Source organism: Rhipicephalus microplus, chromosome 6, assembly GCF_043290135.1.
Source record: "Rhipicephalus microplus isolate Deutch F79 chromosome 6, USDA_Rmic, whole genome shotgun sequence".
Taxonomy (NCBI): domain Eukaryota; kingdom Metazoa; phylum Arthropoda; class Arachnida; order Ixodida; family Ixodidae; genus Rhipicephalus; species Rhipicephalus microplus.
Window position 1 is genome coordinate 172,984,096 of NC_134705.1, and position 15,264 is coordinate 172,999,359.

General features: G+C 46.0%; 1 protein-coding gene across 1 annotated transcript in view; it reads right to left on the reverse strand.

Annotated features, from left to right (window-relative positions):
- Positions 1-291: 291 nt before the first annotated feature.
- LOC119167143 (uncharacterized) overlaps positions 292-15,264 on the reverse strand; it is a 30,614-nt gene continuing 15,641 nt past the window's right edge. The window contains exons 3-4 of the mRNA XM_075867916.1: positions 13,889-13,939; positions 292-11,163 (exon numbers count right to left, since the gene is read on the reverse strand). Of these exons, the coding sequence (XP_075724031.1) occupies positions 10,193-11,163; positions 13,889-13,939 (1,022 nt within the window). The 3' untranslated portion in view covers positions 292-10,192. The remainder of the gene's footprint in view (positions 11,164-13,888; positions 13,940-15,264) is intronic.

Genomic DNA, 15,264 nt, shown 5'->3' on the forward strand with positions numbered 1-15,264 from the left:
TAACTGTAATTGCCAAAATGTACTCCCAGAGGTCTGAAGCTAATCAAGCTGCTCCTCGGCTTCTTCTCCCAGCTTCCCTCATCGTCCTAATGAAAAATAGAGGGCCTAATGTTTATTATTCTCAATTATGCAAGACTTTAGATGAATTGAAATCCGACTACAGGTGCATTCAATGGAAAGAAAGATAAGTTTATCAATACCATCTCCAATCCTAGATAGCGATATTGAGCAAAAAAAAAAAGCACTTATTTATGATATATTTGACATCATCATTAAAATACGACAAAAATATAATCACAAAACTGTAATTTATTAAACACAATAAAACATATTTACACAAAGTGACAAATAGTTAACTGCCTAATGGATTCAACAAATAGATAATTTGCTGAATGCTTAAATACAGCGATAATATTAAAAATCCAAATATTATTAATAATAGGCAAAAAAAGCTGCAGACATTTCTACAACTACGAAACATGGCAAAAGTACTAGTATAAGCCAAAAGTGAAAAATGTAACATGTTATTCTTACACATACAAGCATATAAAATGGGCTTTTCTAGCACGAATTCAGACATCTAATATCTGAGAATGTCAGACAGACAGCAGTCATTGAATGTGCTGAAGACCACTGGTATAGACTTAACACATACACAAGTCCTCAGAAAACTAAGATATTGAGTGAGTGCTCTCAAATGTAATAACAGTACAAAGTAACACTACACAATCAGAGACACTGTGGCTAGCTGTGGTCTCAATATCCGAAGAAAAGACCGTGCAGCATTCAACATAGGTGGCAACACTTAAGTCCTAATACAATGGAAACAATGGACCGACTTGTTAGCTTGTGTTGAATCGTCTAGTGAAGCCAGCCTATAGTTAAAAACAGAGGAGCAAACAAAAAGTCATAATTTGCTTGAAAGGTGCAGCCAGAGCTGATACATATAGCAGCCAATTTTAATGCTTCTATAATGAGGCGTTTTAGAGTGGCACTCTTTTATAAAACAGGAGATCGGTCACGACACGTCAAGCGGTAATGGCGGAACTAGCCTGAGTCCCCAGCCAACCAAACGTCGTCTTCTTCACCGACTGAGTCATACCCCCTGCCTTTCTGAGTAGCACTCATCTTCTTCACTACATTTTCCTCCCCTCCGGAAAAGAGCCATCCTGGCGACTCATGGGCAGGAGACAATAGAGGGATCGTAATACGGTTTTAGGCGGTCTATGTGGACGGTCTCACGTCCACGGCGTCGTTGATCATGGGGCTGCTCAAGCGGCTCCACAATGTAATTGACGGGTGAAGCTTGTTTAACCACACGGTAAGGTCCGTCATACTTGTACATCAGTTTCGTTGAGAGACCAGGGCTGGTTGAAGGGATGCGAAGCCAGACAAGGTCATCTGATGCATAAGAAGCGGGAGGCGTCGGGCTATCGCGGTGGTGTTTTTGGCGTTGCTGTTCAGCACCTGTGAAGGAACGGGCAAGCTGACGACACTCTTCCGCGTATTTAGCAGCCTGTGACATCGTCGTCGACTCGGCAACATCCGGGTGGTAAGGAAGGATGGTGTCTAGCGTGCAAGAGGGCTCGCGACCATAAAGGAGGAAATATGGAGAGAAACCAGTGGTTGTCTGGACAGCAGTATTATGCGCGTAGGTTACAAAAGGGAGAATACTGTACCAATTGGTGTGATCGGTTGCGACGTACATTGACAGCATATCTCCTAATGTACGGTTGAATCGTTCTGTAATGCCCTTAGTTTGAGGATGATACGCGGTGGTGGTGCGATGAATGACTTGGCATTCTTTGAGAAGCGATTCGACAGCGTCCGACAAAAACACACGCCCTCGGTCACTCAAGAGTTCACGTGGTGCACCGTGACGTAAAATGATCTGATGCAGTATGAAACGACCGACATCACTGGCTGACGCAGAAGAGAGTGGTGAAGTTTCTGCGTAGCGCGTAAGGTGATCGATAGCGACGATTACACAGCGATTTCCAGCCGGTGTAATAGGAAGAGGTCCATACAGATCAATACCAACACGGTCAAACGGTCGAGCAGGACAAGGTAAGGGTTGTAGTGGAGCTGGAGAACTTGGAGTGGGATTCATCCGGCATTGACAAGCGAGACAGGAACGTACGTAGCGACGAACGAAGCGATACATTCCACGCCAGTAGTAGCGGTGGGACAGGCGGGTGTAGGTTTTTAACACTCCAGCATGGGCGCATTGTGGATCGGCGTGAAAGGAGGCGCATATGTCTGAGCGGAGACGTCTGGGAATGACTAGGAGCCATTGGCGTCCTTCGGAGAGATAATTCCGTCTGTATAGCAAACCATCTCTGATAATGAAGTGCTGTATTTGACGGCGCATACCTCTAGGGATATTTTGCGAGGGAGTTCGACTCAACAAGTTAATAAGTGAAGCGATCCAAGGATCTTTTCGTTGCTCCTGTAGCATGTCGCTGACACTAAGTGCAGACACGTCGGGGGCAGGCGAAGACGGCGACTTGTCAATACATCGTAGAGGTGATCGGGACAAAGCAACTGCGTCGGAATGTTTTCGGCCAGATCGGTAAACAACGTGGATGTCGTACTATTGTAGCCGAAGCGCCCAACGGGCGAGCCGGCTGGTGGGATCTTTTAATGAGGAGAGCCAACATAATGCATGATGATCTGTAACCACGCTGAATGGGCGCCCGTAAAGATAGGGTCGAAACTTGCCTATGGCCCATATGATGGCTAGACACTCTTTTTCTGTGACTGAATAGTTGGCTTCGGCTTTTGTGAGTGCACGGCTGGCGTAAGAGACGACGTACTCATCAAATCCAGGTTTACGCTGGGCGAGAACAGCACCGAGGCCAACTCCGCTAGCATCCGTGTGTATTTCCGTCGGGGCAAGAGGATCAAAATGTCGCAGTATAGGAGGTGACGTAAGAAGGTGGCGGAGTGTGGCAAACGCATCATCACAAGCTGACGACCAACTCTTAGAAAGGTCGTTGTTGCCGGCAAGAAGGCCAGTCAAGGGCGATATGACGGAGGCGAAGTTGCGAATAAAACGACGAAAATAAGAACATAAGCCGAGGAAGCTGCGAAGTTCTTTTAAGGTCTTCGGCTTAGGAAGTTCGGCAACGGCACGGAGTTTCGTCGGATCCGGAAGAATGCCATCTCTAGATACAACACGGCCCAAAATTAGGAGTTTTCGAGCGCCGAAGCAGCACTTCTTCAAGTTGAGCTGTAGACCGGCGGCGGCGAGGCAAGTAAGCACTGTCTCGAGCCGCTGAAGATGCGTTGAAAAGTCGCTTGAAAATATCACGACATCGTCTAAATAACACTGACATGTCTGCCATTTCAGGGCACGGAGGATGTTGTCAATCATGCGCTCGAAAGTGGCAGGCGCATTGCAGAGCCCGAATGGCATGACGTTAAATTCGTATAAGCCATCAGGTGTAACAAAAGCCGTCTTGGGGCGATCAGCCTCAGCCATGGGAACCTGCCAATAACCTGAACGCAGATCTAGTGACGAGAAGAACTCCGCGCCTTGTAAGCAGTCAAGGGCATCGTTTATGCGAGGTAGCGAGTAAACATCTTTGCGCGTGATCTTATTCAACCGGCGGTAGTCGACGCAGAATCTTATTGAGCCATACTTTTTCTTGACTAGAACAACTGGGGAGGCCCACGGGCTGTTAGAGGGCTCAATAACACCTCGCTTCAATATGTCGTCAACTTGTTCCGCGATTATGCGACGCTCAGATGCCGATACCCGATACGGACGCTGACGTAAAGGAGCGTGAAGGCCAGTGTCGATTTCGTGAGATACTGTGGAAGCACGGCCCAAAGTCAGTTGCTGGTGGTCGAAGCTGGCGCGGAAGCGCTCGAGGAGGGCGATGATGTCGGTGCGCTGCTGAGCCGTAAGGTTGGTGTCGATGCAGCACGAAATTGCGTAGGTGAATGATGGGGAAGAGGATGACGCGCAACAATCAACAGCGTCAATAGGTAGCGTAGTCGAGTGGTCAGGAACTACACGTGCACTCGAGGGATCAATGTCATCGGCAAAGCCCAGGCACTCTCCGCACAGTAACTTGGAAGGCGAGGGAAACGGATTTTAAACATAAATTGCAATTGATCCATCGTGAACATTCAGAACGGCGAAAGGAATCAGGAAGCACTTGCGGCGAACAGCGGTTTCAGAAGGCGTAAAAAGAACAGTTGAGCTACTAGGGACGTAACAGGAAAGCGGAACTAGGGCGGACGAGAACGGGGGTATCGAAGTGTCGGCGGCAACGAAAACTTTTGCAGGTGAAAGGGGCGAGTCGAGTGAAGCAGCGTCGCATAACGGCGCGAACTCCACTTCGGCGCGAGCACAGTCGATGACGGCATGATGAGTGCAGAGAAAGTCCCAGCCCAATATAATGTCATGGGAACACTGCGGGAGCACTACAAACTGGACGACATAAATATTGTCAGCAATAACGACACGTGCTGTGCTTGCAGCAAAAGGGCGAATTCGTTGCTCGCTCGCAGTGCTCAAAACAAAGTCGTGAAGAGGCATTGTGACTTTTTTTAGTCGACGGCAAAGTTTTTCAGTCATTACACACACTGCGGCGCCAGTATCGACCAATGCAAAAACAGGTATACCTTCAACGGAGACAGCAACGATGTTGGACGGTGAAAAACAAGGTCTTGTGGAGTTCGAAAGATCTGCAGTTCTTGCCCCCGGAACTGCGGCTCCTAGCTTTACTCAGGGACAGGGCGAGGTCGACGTAGCATAGGGGAAAGGGAACGGCGTCGGGGTGAAGGCAACCGGTGTCTGTTGAAGTTCCGGCGAGGTTAAAATGTGTCCATGGTGGCAGTGTCGCCATATACAGCAGGCTCCGATCGTGCTGGGAAATCGTAATTGTTGGGCCTGACGTCGCCACGCAGGAAAAACTCGTGCTGTCGACAAAATCGTGCCACGTGACCCGCAATTACACAGGCGAAGCATATGGGGCGGTTGTCTTGAGCGCGCCAAGGGTTCTGAAAGCGTGGAGGTGGTTTTCGGGAGAAAGGACGGGCAGCCTGGTACATAGGCTCAGTCGGTACGGCAAAGGGGTGCGTGGACGTAGGCGTTCGCGACAAAGAAACGTGGCCGTTCGTGACAGGCGGACGTCGGGTTCCGTTCAGTGCTTCGGCACAGGTCAATGGAGCAGCCACCGGTGGTGCGTGAGCTGTTGGTAGCGCCTCGGACACTTTCTCCTGGACTACTCGCTGTATTGATGGCGCTAAAGTAGGAGAGCGACCTCCTCTCGTACAAATTGCTTGATCTCGAGAAGCAAAGTGGTGTGGTCTATAGCAGTGCCAGCCGACGTTAAAGCGGAGATTGTTGCACATGGCGCGCTGGCACGACGAGTGGTGTCACGCTGTTTCCAGAGCTCATCATAGCTCTGACAAAGTTGGATCACTTCCGCTACTGTTTGCGGGCTTTTGGCGACAAGCATCTGAAATGCGTCGTCAGTCACGCCTTTCAAGATGTGTTTGATCTTCTCGGCTTCTGTCATGGCCGAATTGACACGCCGGCAAAGGTCGACCACATCTTCGATATAACTGGTGTAATTCTCACCATTCTGCTGAGCCCTAGTGTGCAAGCGCTGTTCGGCCCATAGTTTGCGAAGCGCTGGACGGCCAAACAAGTCCGCAAACGCCGTTCGGAAGGCCGACCAGGTGAGGAGGTCTCTCTCGTGATTACGGTACCACAGACTGGCGACGTCGGTCAAATAAAATTGGACGACAGTAAGCTTGCGCGCATCGTCCCACTTGTTGTGCTTGCTCACCCGGTCGTATTCGTCAAGCCAGTCTTCCACGTCTTTGTCATCGGTTCCACTGAAGGTAGGCGGATCGCGTTGCCGAAAGGAGCCGAGACAGACAGGAGCTGCAGTAGTTGGAGCCGAGGCGGCCGCCTGCTGATCGTCGTTCGTGGACATCGTAGCAACTGGAGGCAACGTACAGTTTCGCAATTCCAGGATTAGGCGTTACCCAGCACCTCCACCAATTATAATGAGGCGTTTTAGAGTGGCACTCATTTATAAAACAGGAGAGCGGTCACGACACGTCAAGCGGTAATGGCGAAACTAGCCCGAGTCCCCAGCCAATCAAACGTCGTCTTCTTCACCGACTGAGTCATATCCCCTGCCTTTCTGAGTAGCACTCATCTTCTTCACTACACTTCATACAATGCGAGGCGTGTAGTTTTAGCGGCAGAATACATAGCAGTAGATGTTCCCATACTGGTTAAATTATCAAGCAGCGTCACATGTGCACAAGCAAACACGAACTGCACATGACGAATGCAAACACTAGCTCTCTCAATTCAGACACGATGAAAAATTATAACAGAGCTGAGCAAACAGATGGCATCGCCGCACTAATAGCTTTTCAACATTCATATGGTGGACTCCACTTGATTTCTGCCCCCTTCCCCACAACTCTTCAAGTCGGTAATGGCGGCATGCTTTCTTGAGTGCTATTTTTTGAGGGCCGAGTGTGGGGTGTCAAAGCATCTTATTGTGCTTGCGCTTTATGTGAATTGCTACATGAGTTACGAGATAATGTGTACAGTGTCCTCAGAATAATTCGCACTTATTAGTACCCTAGATAACTCAGCAAATTCACAGTGTTTCAGAACAACTGGTACAATGTGCTCTTACTAAAAAAAAAAAAAATTACACCCGAGCACTTCAAACAGTTAGAAAGCTAAGCTTAATAGTGCTTTGCTCGGGCATATCACTGGGTTAATCCCGACGATTCCTTAAAGCCTTGTGTTAAAGCTGGCCAGCAAAGAACAGTGTAAACAAGCACTTAAAAGGAGTGAAATGTTCTGATTACATTTTACTTATACATCAGCAGTGCACCTAACTGGGCTGATTGGAATTTAAGACAGAAACAAACAGCGCTAGACCCGGGCTGATGATAGCAGGACAACAGGGCACTGCTGTCTGTCACTCTATCACCGTCCCACATCTAGAGCTATTTGTCCCCACCTTAGTACTGCATACATAATCATGTTACAGTGACAATAATGTAGCCTTGCCATCACTGCTCGAACCACGACTTCAATAAATATTGTCCTATGTAACTCAGCCCTCTCTCAGTGCTCCAGAACAATTGGTCACATTGGCACGGGCATGTAGCAAGTTTCTGGCTCTTGCGTGACTAGTATCATCATTACTTGTGTGTGCCGAAAGATTTTGGGCTGGAGAAAGACGACGAAGAACTCACGCTGCTCGATCGAAGCTGTTCCGCTGTTTGCTGCACTGTTGTTACTTGGGCCAGTTCGACAACATGCACGACAAGCATGTTGTCGAATAGGCCCAACGAAAGGCCTATTTGACAACATGCTTGTCATATTTTTCGCAGAGAACAAAATGCCATTCACGACCAAGTGCACCAAATGCAAGCTGACGACATCATTCACTCATCTACAAGCCCATGGGCATTACCGGTTCAGTTGGTGAAAAAGAAAAACAGCACTTTCCGTTTCCATGTTGATTATCGCAAACTGAACATCGTGACAGAAAGACGTTTATCGGCTTCCTCGCATCGATAACTCACTCGACCGACTTCGAATCACCCGATATTTTTCATCCATGGATCTAGCAGTGGTTATTGGCAAATTGAGTTCAATGAGCGCGACGAGGAAAAGACCGCATTCATTACTCCTGATGGGCTCTTCGAACTCAAGATGCTTCATTTTGGAGTGCGCTTTGCTCCCGCGACATTTCAACAAATGATGGACACGGTTTTGTCTGATCTCAAGAGGCAATCGTGTCTTGTCTATTTAGATGACGTCGTTTTTTTCAGCGATTTTCGAGCAGCACCTTTAGCATTTTCGTGCAGTGCTTGAGGCACTCTGAACAGCTTGCCTGTCACTCAAGCCTGAAAAATGCTACTTCGGCAACGAGGAGCTCAAGTTTCTCGGCCATGTCGTCAACAGTGACGGAATTCGCCCCGATTCCGAGAAAACACTGGCTGTAGCTGCCTTCCCAACTCCAACGAACAAACACGACGTACGCCGTTTTCTGGGCCCTTGTGCGTACTATCGTCACTTCGTTATGAACTTATAGAAATAGCAGAACCCTTACACCAACTCACGAGAGACAACGTTGCTTTTGTGTGGGCCCCAAAACAACACAAAGCTTTTTGTGAGCTTCGACGACGCCTCAAGACTCTTCAAATCTTAGGTCATTTTGACGAAAATGCCGACACTGAGGTGCATACAGATGCAAGTAATGTTGGCCTTGGAGCCGTGAAGGCATCGAGCGAGTGACTGCCAACGCTAGTCGTATGTTGCCATCGGCTGAAGGGAACTATTCCAACACAGAAAAGGAATGCCTCACTGTCGTGTGGGCCATAGCCAAGTTCCGACTGTATTTGTATGGGCGACTGTTCAAAGTGGTCACCGACCACCATTTTTTGTGTTGGCTTGCAGGCCTCAAAGACCCCTCAGGCCGCCACGCACGATTGAGTCTCCGCCTACAAGAATTTGACGTTACGGTAATTTACAAGTCAGGACACAAGTACATCGATGCTGATTGCCTACCACGTGCCCCAGTCGAGTCGATTGCCCTTGATCGACCTGACAATGAAACTTTCCGCATGGCCGTCACAGCCTCCGACTTGGTTCAGAAACAGCGTGATGACACAGAACTTTGCCCAATCATCGAATATCTCGAGAACAAGCTTGAACAGCCACCAAGAACATTCAGGTGCACTATTTAATTATTTTTTCTTCGTGACAACACCTTGTAAAAGCGAAGCATTGATCCCAACGCTCGAGCCATTCTACTGGTTGTACCATATGTGATGCGAGACGACATCCTCAAGGCGTGCCATGACGAACCATCTTCCGGGCATTTAGGGTTCACGCGCACCCTAGCTCATATCCACCACAAGTATTACTGGCTCAAACTGTCTTATACCGTCAAGCACTACGTCAAAACCTGCCGAGACTGCCAGCGTCGCAAGACTCTGCCCATGAGACCTTCTGGTCTTTTACACCCTAAGGAGCCACCTCGAGCTCCGTTTCAACAAGTTGGCATGGATTTGCCAGGTCCACTTCCGAAATCTTCAGCTGGTAATCGCTGAATAATTGTGACGAACTAATTAACCCATTACTGTGAAACACGAGCACTCCAACGGGGTACGGCAAGCGATGTCGTGAACTTCTTCATTCATGCTGTCTTCCTTTGCCATGGTGCACCGGCCGTGGTTCTAAAAAACAGAGGCACAGCCCTTCACCGCCCGACTGCTGGAAGAAGTAATGACACTCAGCGGCAATTTACATTGCTGGACGAACGCTTGCCATCCGCAAGCTAACGGCTTAACAGAATGCCCCAATAAGACCATCAAAGACATGATTTCCATGTATGTTAAAGTGGACCAAAGGAACAGGGACAGCGTCATCCCTTTTGTAACTTTCGAATATCACACCGCTGAGCAAAACTACAGGATTTACACCTTTCCGCCTGCTTCACGGCCGCGAACTTACTACGATGTTAGGCGCCATGCTTTTACGTGACACCTCTATGACTACCACCGAAAATGCTGACCACTATGCGCAGCGTGCCGAAGAAGCTCGACAACTAGCTCGCTTGCGCATTCGCTCTCAGCAAAAATACAATGCTGACAGGTAACACCTTTGCCACAGAGAAATCACCTACCACCCAGGAGAAAAAGTATGGCTCTGGAGTACTGTACGCCAACGCGGACGCTCTGAGAAACTCTTGCGTCGTTATTTTGGCCCTTAACGCGTTCTTCAGTGCCTCAGCGGTGTCAGCTACGAAGTTATCAGAAAGCTTAGTGTGTGCTTCTTTTATCGTGGTGCACAGCCGGACATTGTCCACGTGACCAGGATAAAGCCATATTACTCACGCTGAAGACTTGCTCTTGCTTTCAAATATATGAAAGCATCGAGTGGATGCTTTTGGAGAGGGGGAGTAGTGGCACGGGCATGTAGTGAGTTTCTGGCCATTGCGCGGCTAGTGTCATCATTACTTGTGTGTGCCGAAAGATTTTGGGCTGGAGAAAGACAACGACGAACTTATGCTGCTCGATAAAAGCTGTTCTGCTGTTTGCTGCACTGTTACTTGAACTCATTTTCTTACCATGACAATATCTGTTCAAAACAAAAATTCTGACACTAGAACGTATATGTAAATGGTTACTTCGGTTCATGCAGATTCATGTGTCTTTTGAGAAGTTGTCCCTGCTTAAAGGCCTGGGTGCACAAGGTGCATTTAAATGGCCTCTCGTCTGAGGGGATGTGCACTTTGAGGTGATTTCTTAAAGAGGTCCTGCCGGCGAATCTCTGAGAGCATGAAGGGCATTTAAACGGGCGCTCGCCTGTGTGAGTGCGCAGGTGTTCTGTCATTATGCCCTTTAACGTGAAGCTTTTTGGACAGGAAGGACACTTAAATGGACGCTCGCCCGTATGGGTGCGCAGGTGACCCTTCAATGTGGACCTCAATGCAAAGCTTTGTGGACATGAAGGACACTTAAACGGACGCTCGCCCGAATGAGTACGCAGGTGATCCCTCAATGTGGCATTTGCCGCAAAGCTTCGTGGACACGAAGGACACTTGAACGGACGCTCGCCCGTATGGGTGCGCAGGTGAACATTGAATGTAGACTTCAATGCAAAGCTTTGTGGACACAAAGTACATTTATATGGACGCTCGCCTGTATGAGTGCGCAGGTGATTCCTTAATGAGTACATTGCTGCAAAGATTCGGGAGCACGAAGGGCACTGAAAACGATAATTCTCCTTGTGAAGGCGCACATGCTCGCATAATGCGGATGTCTCTGTGAAGCTTTGAGAGCATGAAAGGCATTTAAACGGCCGCTCGTCTGTGTGGGTGCGCAGGTGAACATCGAATGCACAGCCTAGTATGAAAGTCTGTGGGCATAAGTGGCATTGAAACGGTGGCTTGTCTGTGTGGATCTTGATGTGTTGTTTCAGGTGAGATGGATATTCGGTCTCATAGCTACACAAGTCACAATGGTGACTGAGTCCTCCCCATGCATCCTCAGAATGCACAGTTGCTGGATAGATGAGAGACGATGAAGCTGAAAAAAAAAGTGTCACCCTAATTAGATAGTGATTTTCATATGAACAGAAAGTAAAATCCAATTCTAGGTTTTACAGGGCAACAGCACTGCTTGATTATGCATCATAAAGCTATGGGAAAAGTTGACTCAAGTTTAGAACTACCTACAGTATGTTTAGACATACAAAAATCTATGCGCACCATTGCTTTCACATTTTACCTTCAGTGCCGTAATGATGAAACATCATAGAAATGAGATGGTACTAATGTTAACTGACAATGATTTTTCACTGAAAACGGCTTTATAGCATTATCGCACAAGATAGAGCTGGCTGACCAAATATTCAGATTCGCTCAACATACAGGTAACTGATTACTAAAAGACCAAGTTAGTGAAACACACTGTTACTAAGAAAACACACAGAACATAATCCACTGCCCTCCACAGTTTTTTTTGCAATGATCTTGAATTTTTTAAGATATGTCGACATAAATTTAGATAGATAAGTATGCCGTAAATAAAACAGTATACAAGAATGTATGCATAACTATACGATGTAAAGTACAACAGAGCGAATACTTCATAGTCCTTCAACATTATTATGAAACAACAAAAGAATATGTCTTAAAGGACAATATGTATGACTGTGTAGAAAACAATGAAAAAGCAACAATCAATTCTTGCCTCGCAAAATCAAAGACCACTTTTCAATGACTTACATTTTTAAGCAAAAGCACAATCAACACCTCTGACAATGAATTAACTTTTGTGTGCAATAAATTTCATTGTCTTAGGATGACAGCATTACATTAAAAAAACTCCAAAAAGTGAACACTCTAGAAACTACAGAAAACAGATGCGTCAGCAACACAGAAAACGATAAACTATTAAAGTGTTGGGAAACCATTGAAAGGGTCAGTAACGATTACACAATAAAGTTACAAAATACAGCCATAAATAACAAGTAACACAACATATTCCATGAAAGATAGACAGCATGAGCTTCATAATTTAACATCTTTCCGGTAAACGGGAACGTCCGAGTTCTTCGATATTTCACGACGTTCACCTAGAGAGAGAAACGTGGCAACAAGACATTACCATCAGGAAACAAGATCACAGACAAAATCATCAAGTCTACGAATATTGCTCTAATACAAATTGAACTTTAAACTGTTTTTACATTTCGAGCTAGCTATTTAATCATGAGTAATCTACACTGTCATGGTGGTAAGCTCTCTTTGATACATCCTACTTTGATAAGAATGAATCATCTTTCATTAGCTTTCAAAGTCCTTTTGTGGAAATACAAAATGTGTTAAATAAAACGAGATTGCTTAGCAGAGAACAAATGTGATGCTTGTACGCGGCCTAAGAGGGATAATAGTTGCCACTTTTATTATGCACCACTCGCAAATCTACTTACTGAGCATTAGAATGTGCAAAAAATGCAAGAAAATGTTTTACTTAAGTGCACTTCAAAGCCAGCTTTATGAATGTTAAGCAGACTTGTTTGGCTCCATGCCTTTGGCACTGTAATCATTGTTGAGTTCTATAGTTGAGAATGCTTTACTACTCATCAAAACACAACTAATTTCCTAGAAATGTACTATATAGAAAGTTGTGGCATTTTCAGAGATCACACTTTGACAGAATGTGGCTCTGCTGACTGCCAAACGTCTTTTGGGCACACATATCTCCAATAGTTTACTTTTACTAATGCCACAGTCATTCGATACTCCTTATGGTCACGAAACTGCGCTGTCACACTCTTGGCCAGCTTCATACGCTGTTCGAAAATGACACAATTCGGCGCAGGGCGCCACAGAGACGATCACTGGCACTGTCCGTGGATGAAAATGCCCGTTAAGTGTGAGACAAGCAACTGGATATGGTGTGTTTATGTTAGCGAAAACATTATCTCAGGACGAGGAGGCATATCAGGTGCTGCGTGTCGGGGTGTGGCTCTGGCTACAAGGGAACCAAAAATATGTGGTTATTCTTTACCATTAGGCAAGCAGCAGTGCGAGAAATGGAAGTGGGCCACACCGCCACAGGAAAGTGGGGATTTTAACTTCGAGTCAAAGTACAGACAAGTGTGAGTGAATCATTTCGATTCCACGGGCAATGTTACTGCATATGATTTTGAAGAGACCATGAAATGGTTTTTTTTAGTCATGTGGGAATAGTAAATTTTTGGTTCGAAGCGAATAGTATGTATGACATATAAAAAAAAGAATATGATGACCCAACTAACCTGCACCATATTTATTTTGAATTAACATAGGAGCTCTGTGCAAATGCCATTTATTCTTTCGTTCAAAGGAAGTCAAAACAACCTTGAGGAGTAGTTTCGGTAGGATGTGAGTAATAACCTGTAAGATACTTAATGTTTTAAAATTTATTATACTTGGGCCATATAAGCCATCATAACAAGCTTAATAAAATGAAGAATTGATTTGATGGTAGCATGTTATATTAAAGGGGCCCAGCAACACTTTTTCAAGTAGCCATGCAGCCAGTAAACATGCCGTTGCCTCACAAATTTACTTCCGCATGTTTCTAGAATCAGTCTAGTACAAGCGAAGTTCTAAATATTTGTTGCACGCTGCAATTGCATTCGCTCTTTTCGTCTTGATGAAATAGCTGAAAGATAAGCAGGGAGGAATGGCACGGCGAAAGAAAATACTCCACATGCACCTCGTAACCTTGAGCCCCCCTTTTTTTTTTCTCTTCGAATACGCAGCTTTCCAGTGAGATCGTGCACGTACTCGTGGGCAACCGGCGGCCCCGGTAACAACGAGCGCACCATGCTCAAAACTGCCAACGCCTGTGACCAGAGCCTTATATTTCTTCTTGGCTGCAACAAGTGATTTTTGAGCTTGTATAGTGTCCTTTGCCGAGGAAAGAAAGGAGTTTTTAGCTTTGAAAATTTATTGTGAATTACAGGCCACGTGCTTCCCTACAATATTTGCCTCGTGTGTTTTCGGTAGCCTCGACTACCGATCGGCAGCGTTTTCTGACCATGATCAGTAAATGTTGCAGGGCCCCTTTAAATTTGAAGAGGGGCTTCACAAAAAAAAAAAATTTTTGTTGTAGGTGTTTTCACTAGTTAGCACCCCTACATTGCAGTGAAACCACCTTTACAGGCGATGACACGCGAATTAATATACGTTTATTCGTTCACTGCGAATACTTCGAAAATATTCAATAACTTAAGTTCGAATCAAAGCGAATTCGAATACTCAACTATTTGTTCAAATATTCGAAGCATTCAAATATTCGCACAAGCCTAATTTTTTTTTTTTTTCACAGTTTTGTCAGCATTTCGGCTAGAGCATCATCAAACCATTTGCACCAATTTATAGTGACAAGACTTGCACCAAGGCCACTACAGAAAATTAAATTGTATCATACCCTCCTCCTCACCTCCGCTGGGCTTCCTCAACTCATGAGGTACACTGGCAACGCTGGCGATCACAGAGCTCTCATGAGCGCGCTTGATGATTTGAGTTTTTACCAACCTAGACCTTCGAAATCACACCGACAGGTTGCACGCATGTCGTCTAACAACAGAGACAAAGGTCGCAGAGTGCTTCATATCTGCTCCGACAGGTGCCGCCACCCTACCAGCTGTTCTTACTTCTGCACATTCTACAGCCCATGGCAGCGAATGAGATCAGCAGCCACAGTGACGTCAAATGGCCAGAGCATGTCGCTCTGTGAACGGGCTGTTGAAAACTCGTTTGGCCGGGACTCAGCGATCTGCACAAATATGCAGCAATTCGCAGCTTTAAAGCGTTGTAATAAATTACACAGCTTACACATTAAGCTCAAATCAGTTTACACAACACAATCAAATAACATTTGGCATGGAATCGGCAAAATAAACACTTCATAATTTTGATCAAGAATTTCGCCACTGACCTGCAAAAACAACAGAAAATACGTGAACGACATCGCGGAAGCCATGCCGATTCCACGCCCCGCTGATTCGGTGAAAACGCCCGCCTTATGTAGTTCGTTGAACTCAACCGATTTGTGACGTCACATTCTAGTTGCCTGATTTTATGTATACAGAGTTCTTCACCTCTAAATGACTTTTAGGACTTGGCCTACCGGTCCAATGTGTTTGTACAAAATTGCCAAAACCATTTTAGGGTCCATTTAAGGGGGTGTGCTAGG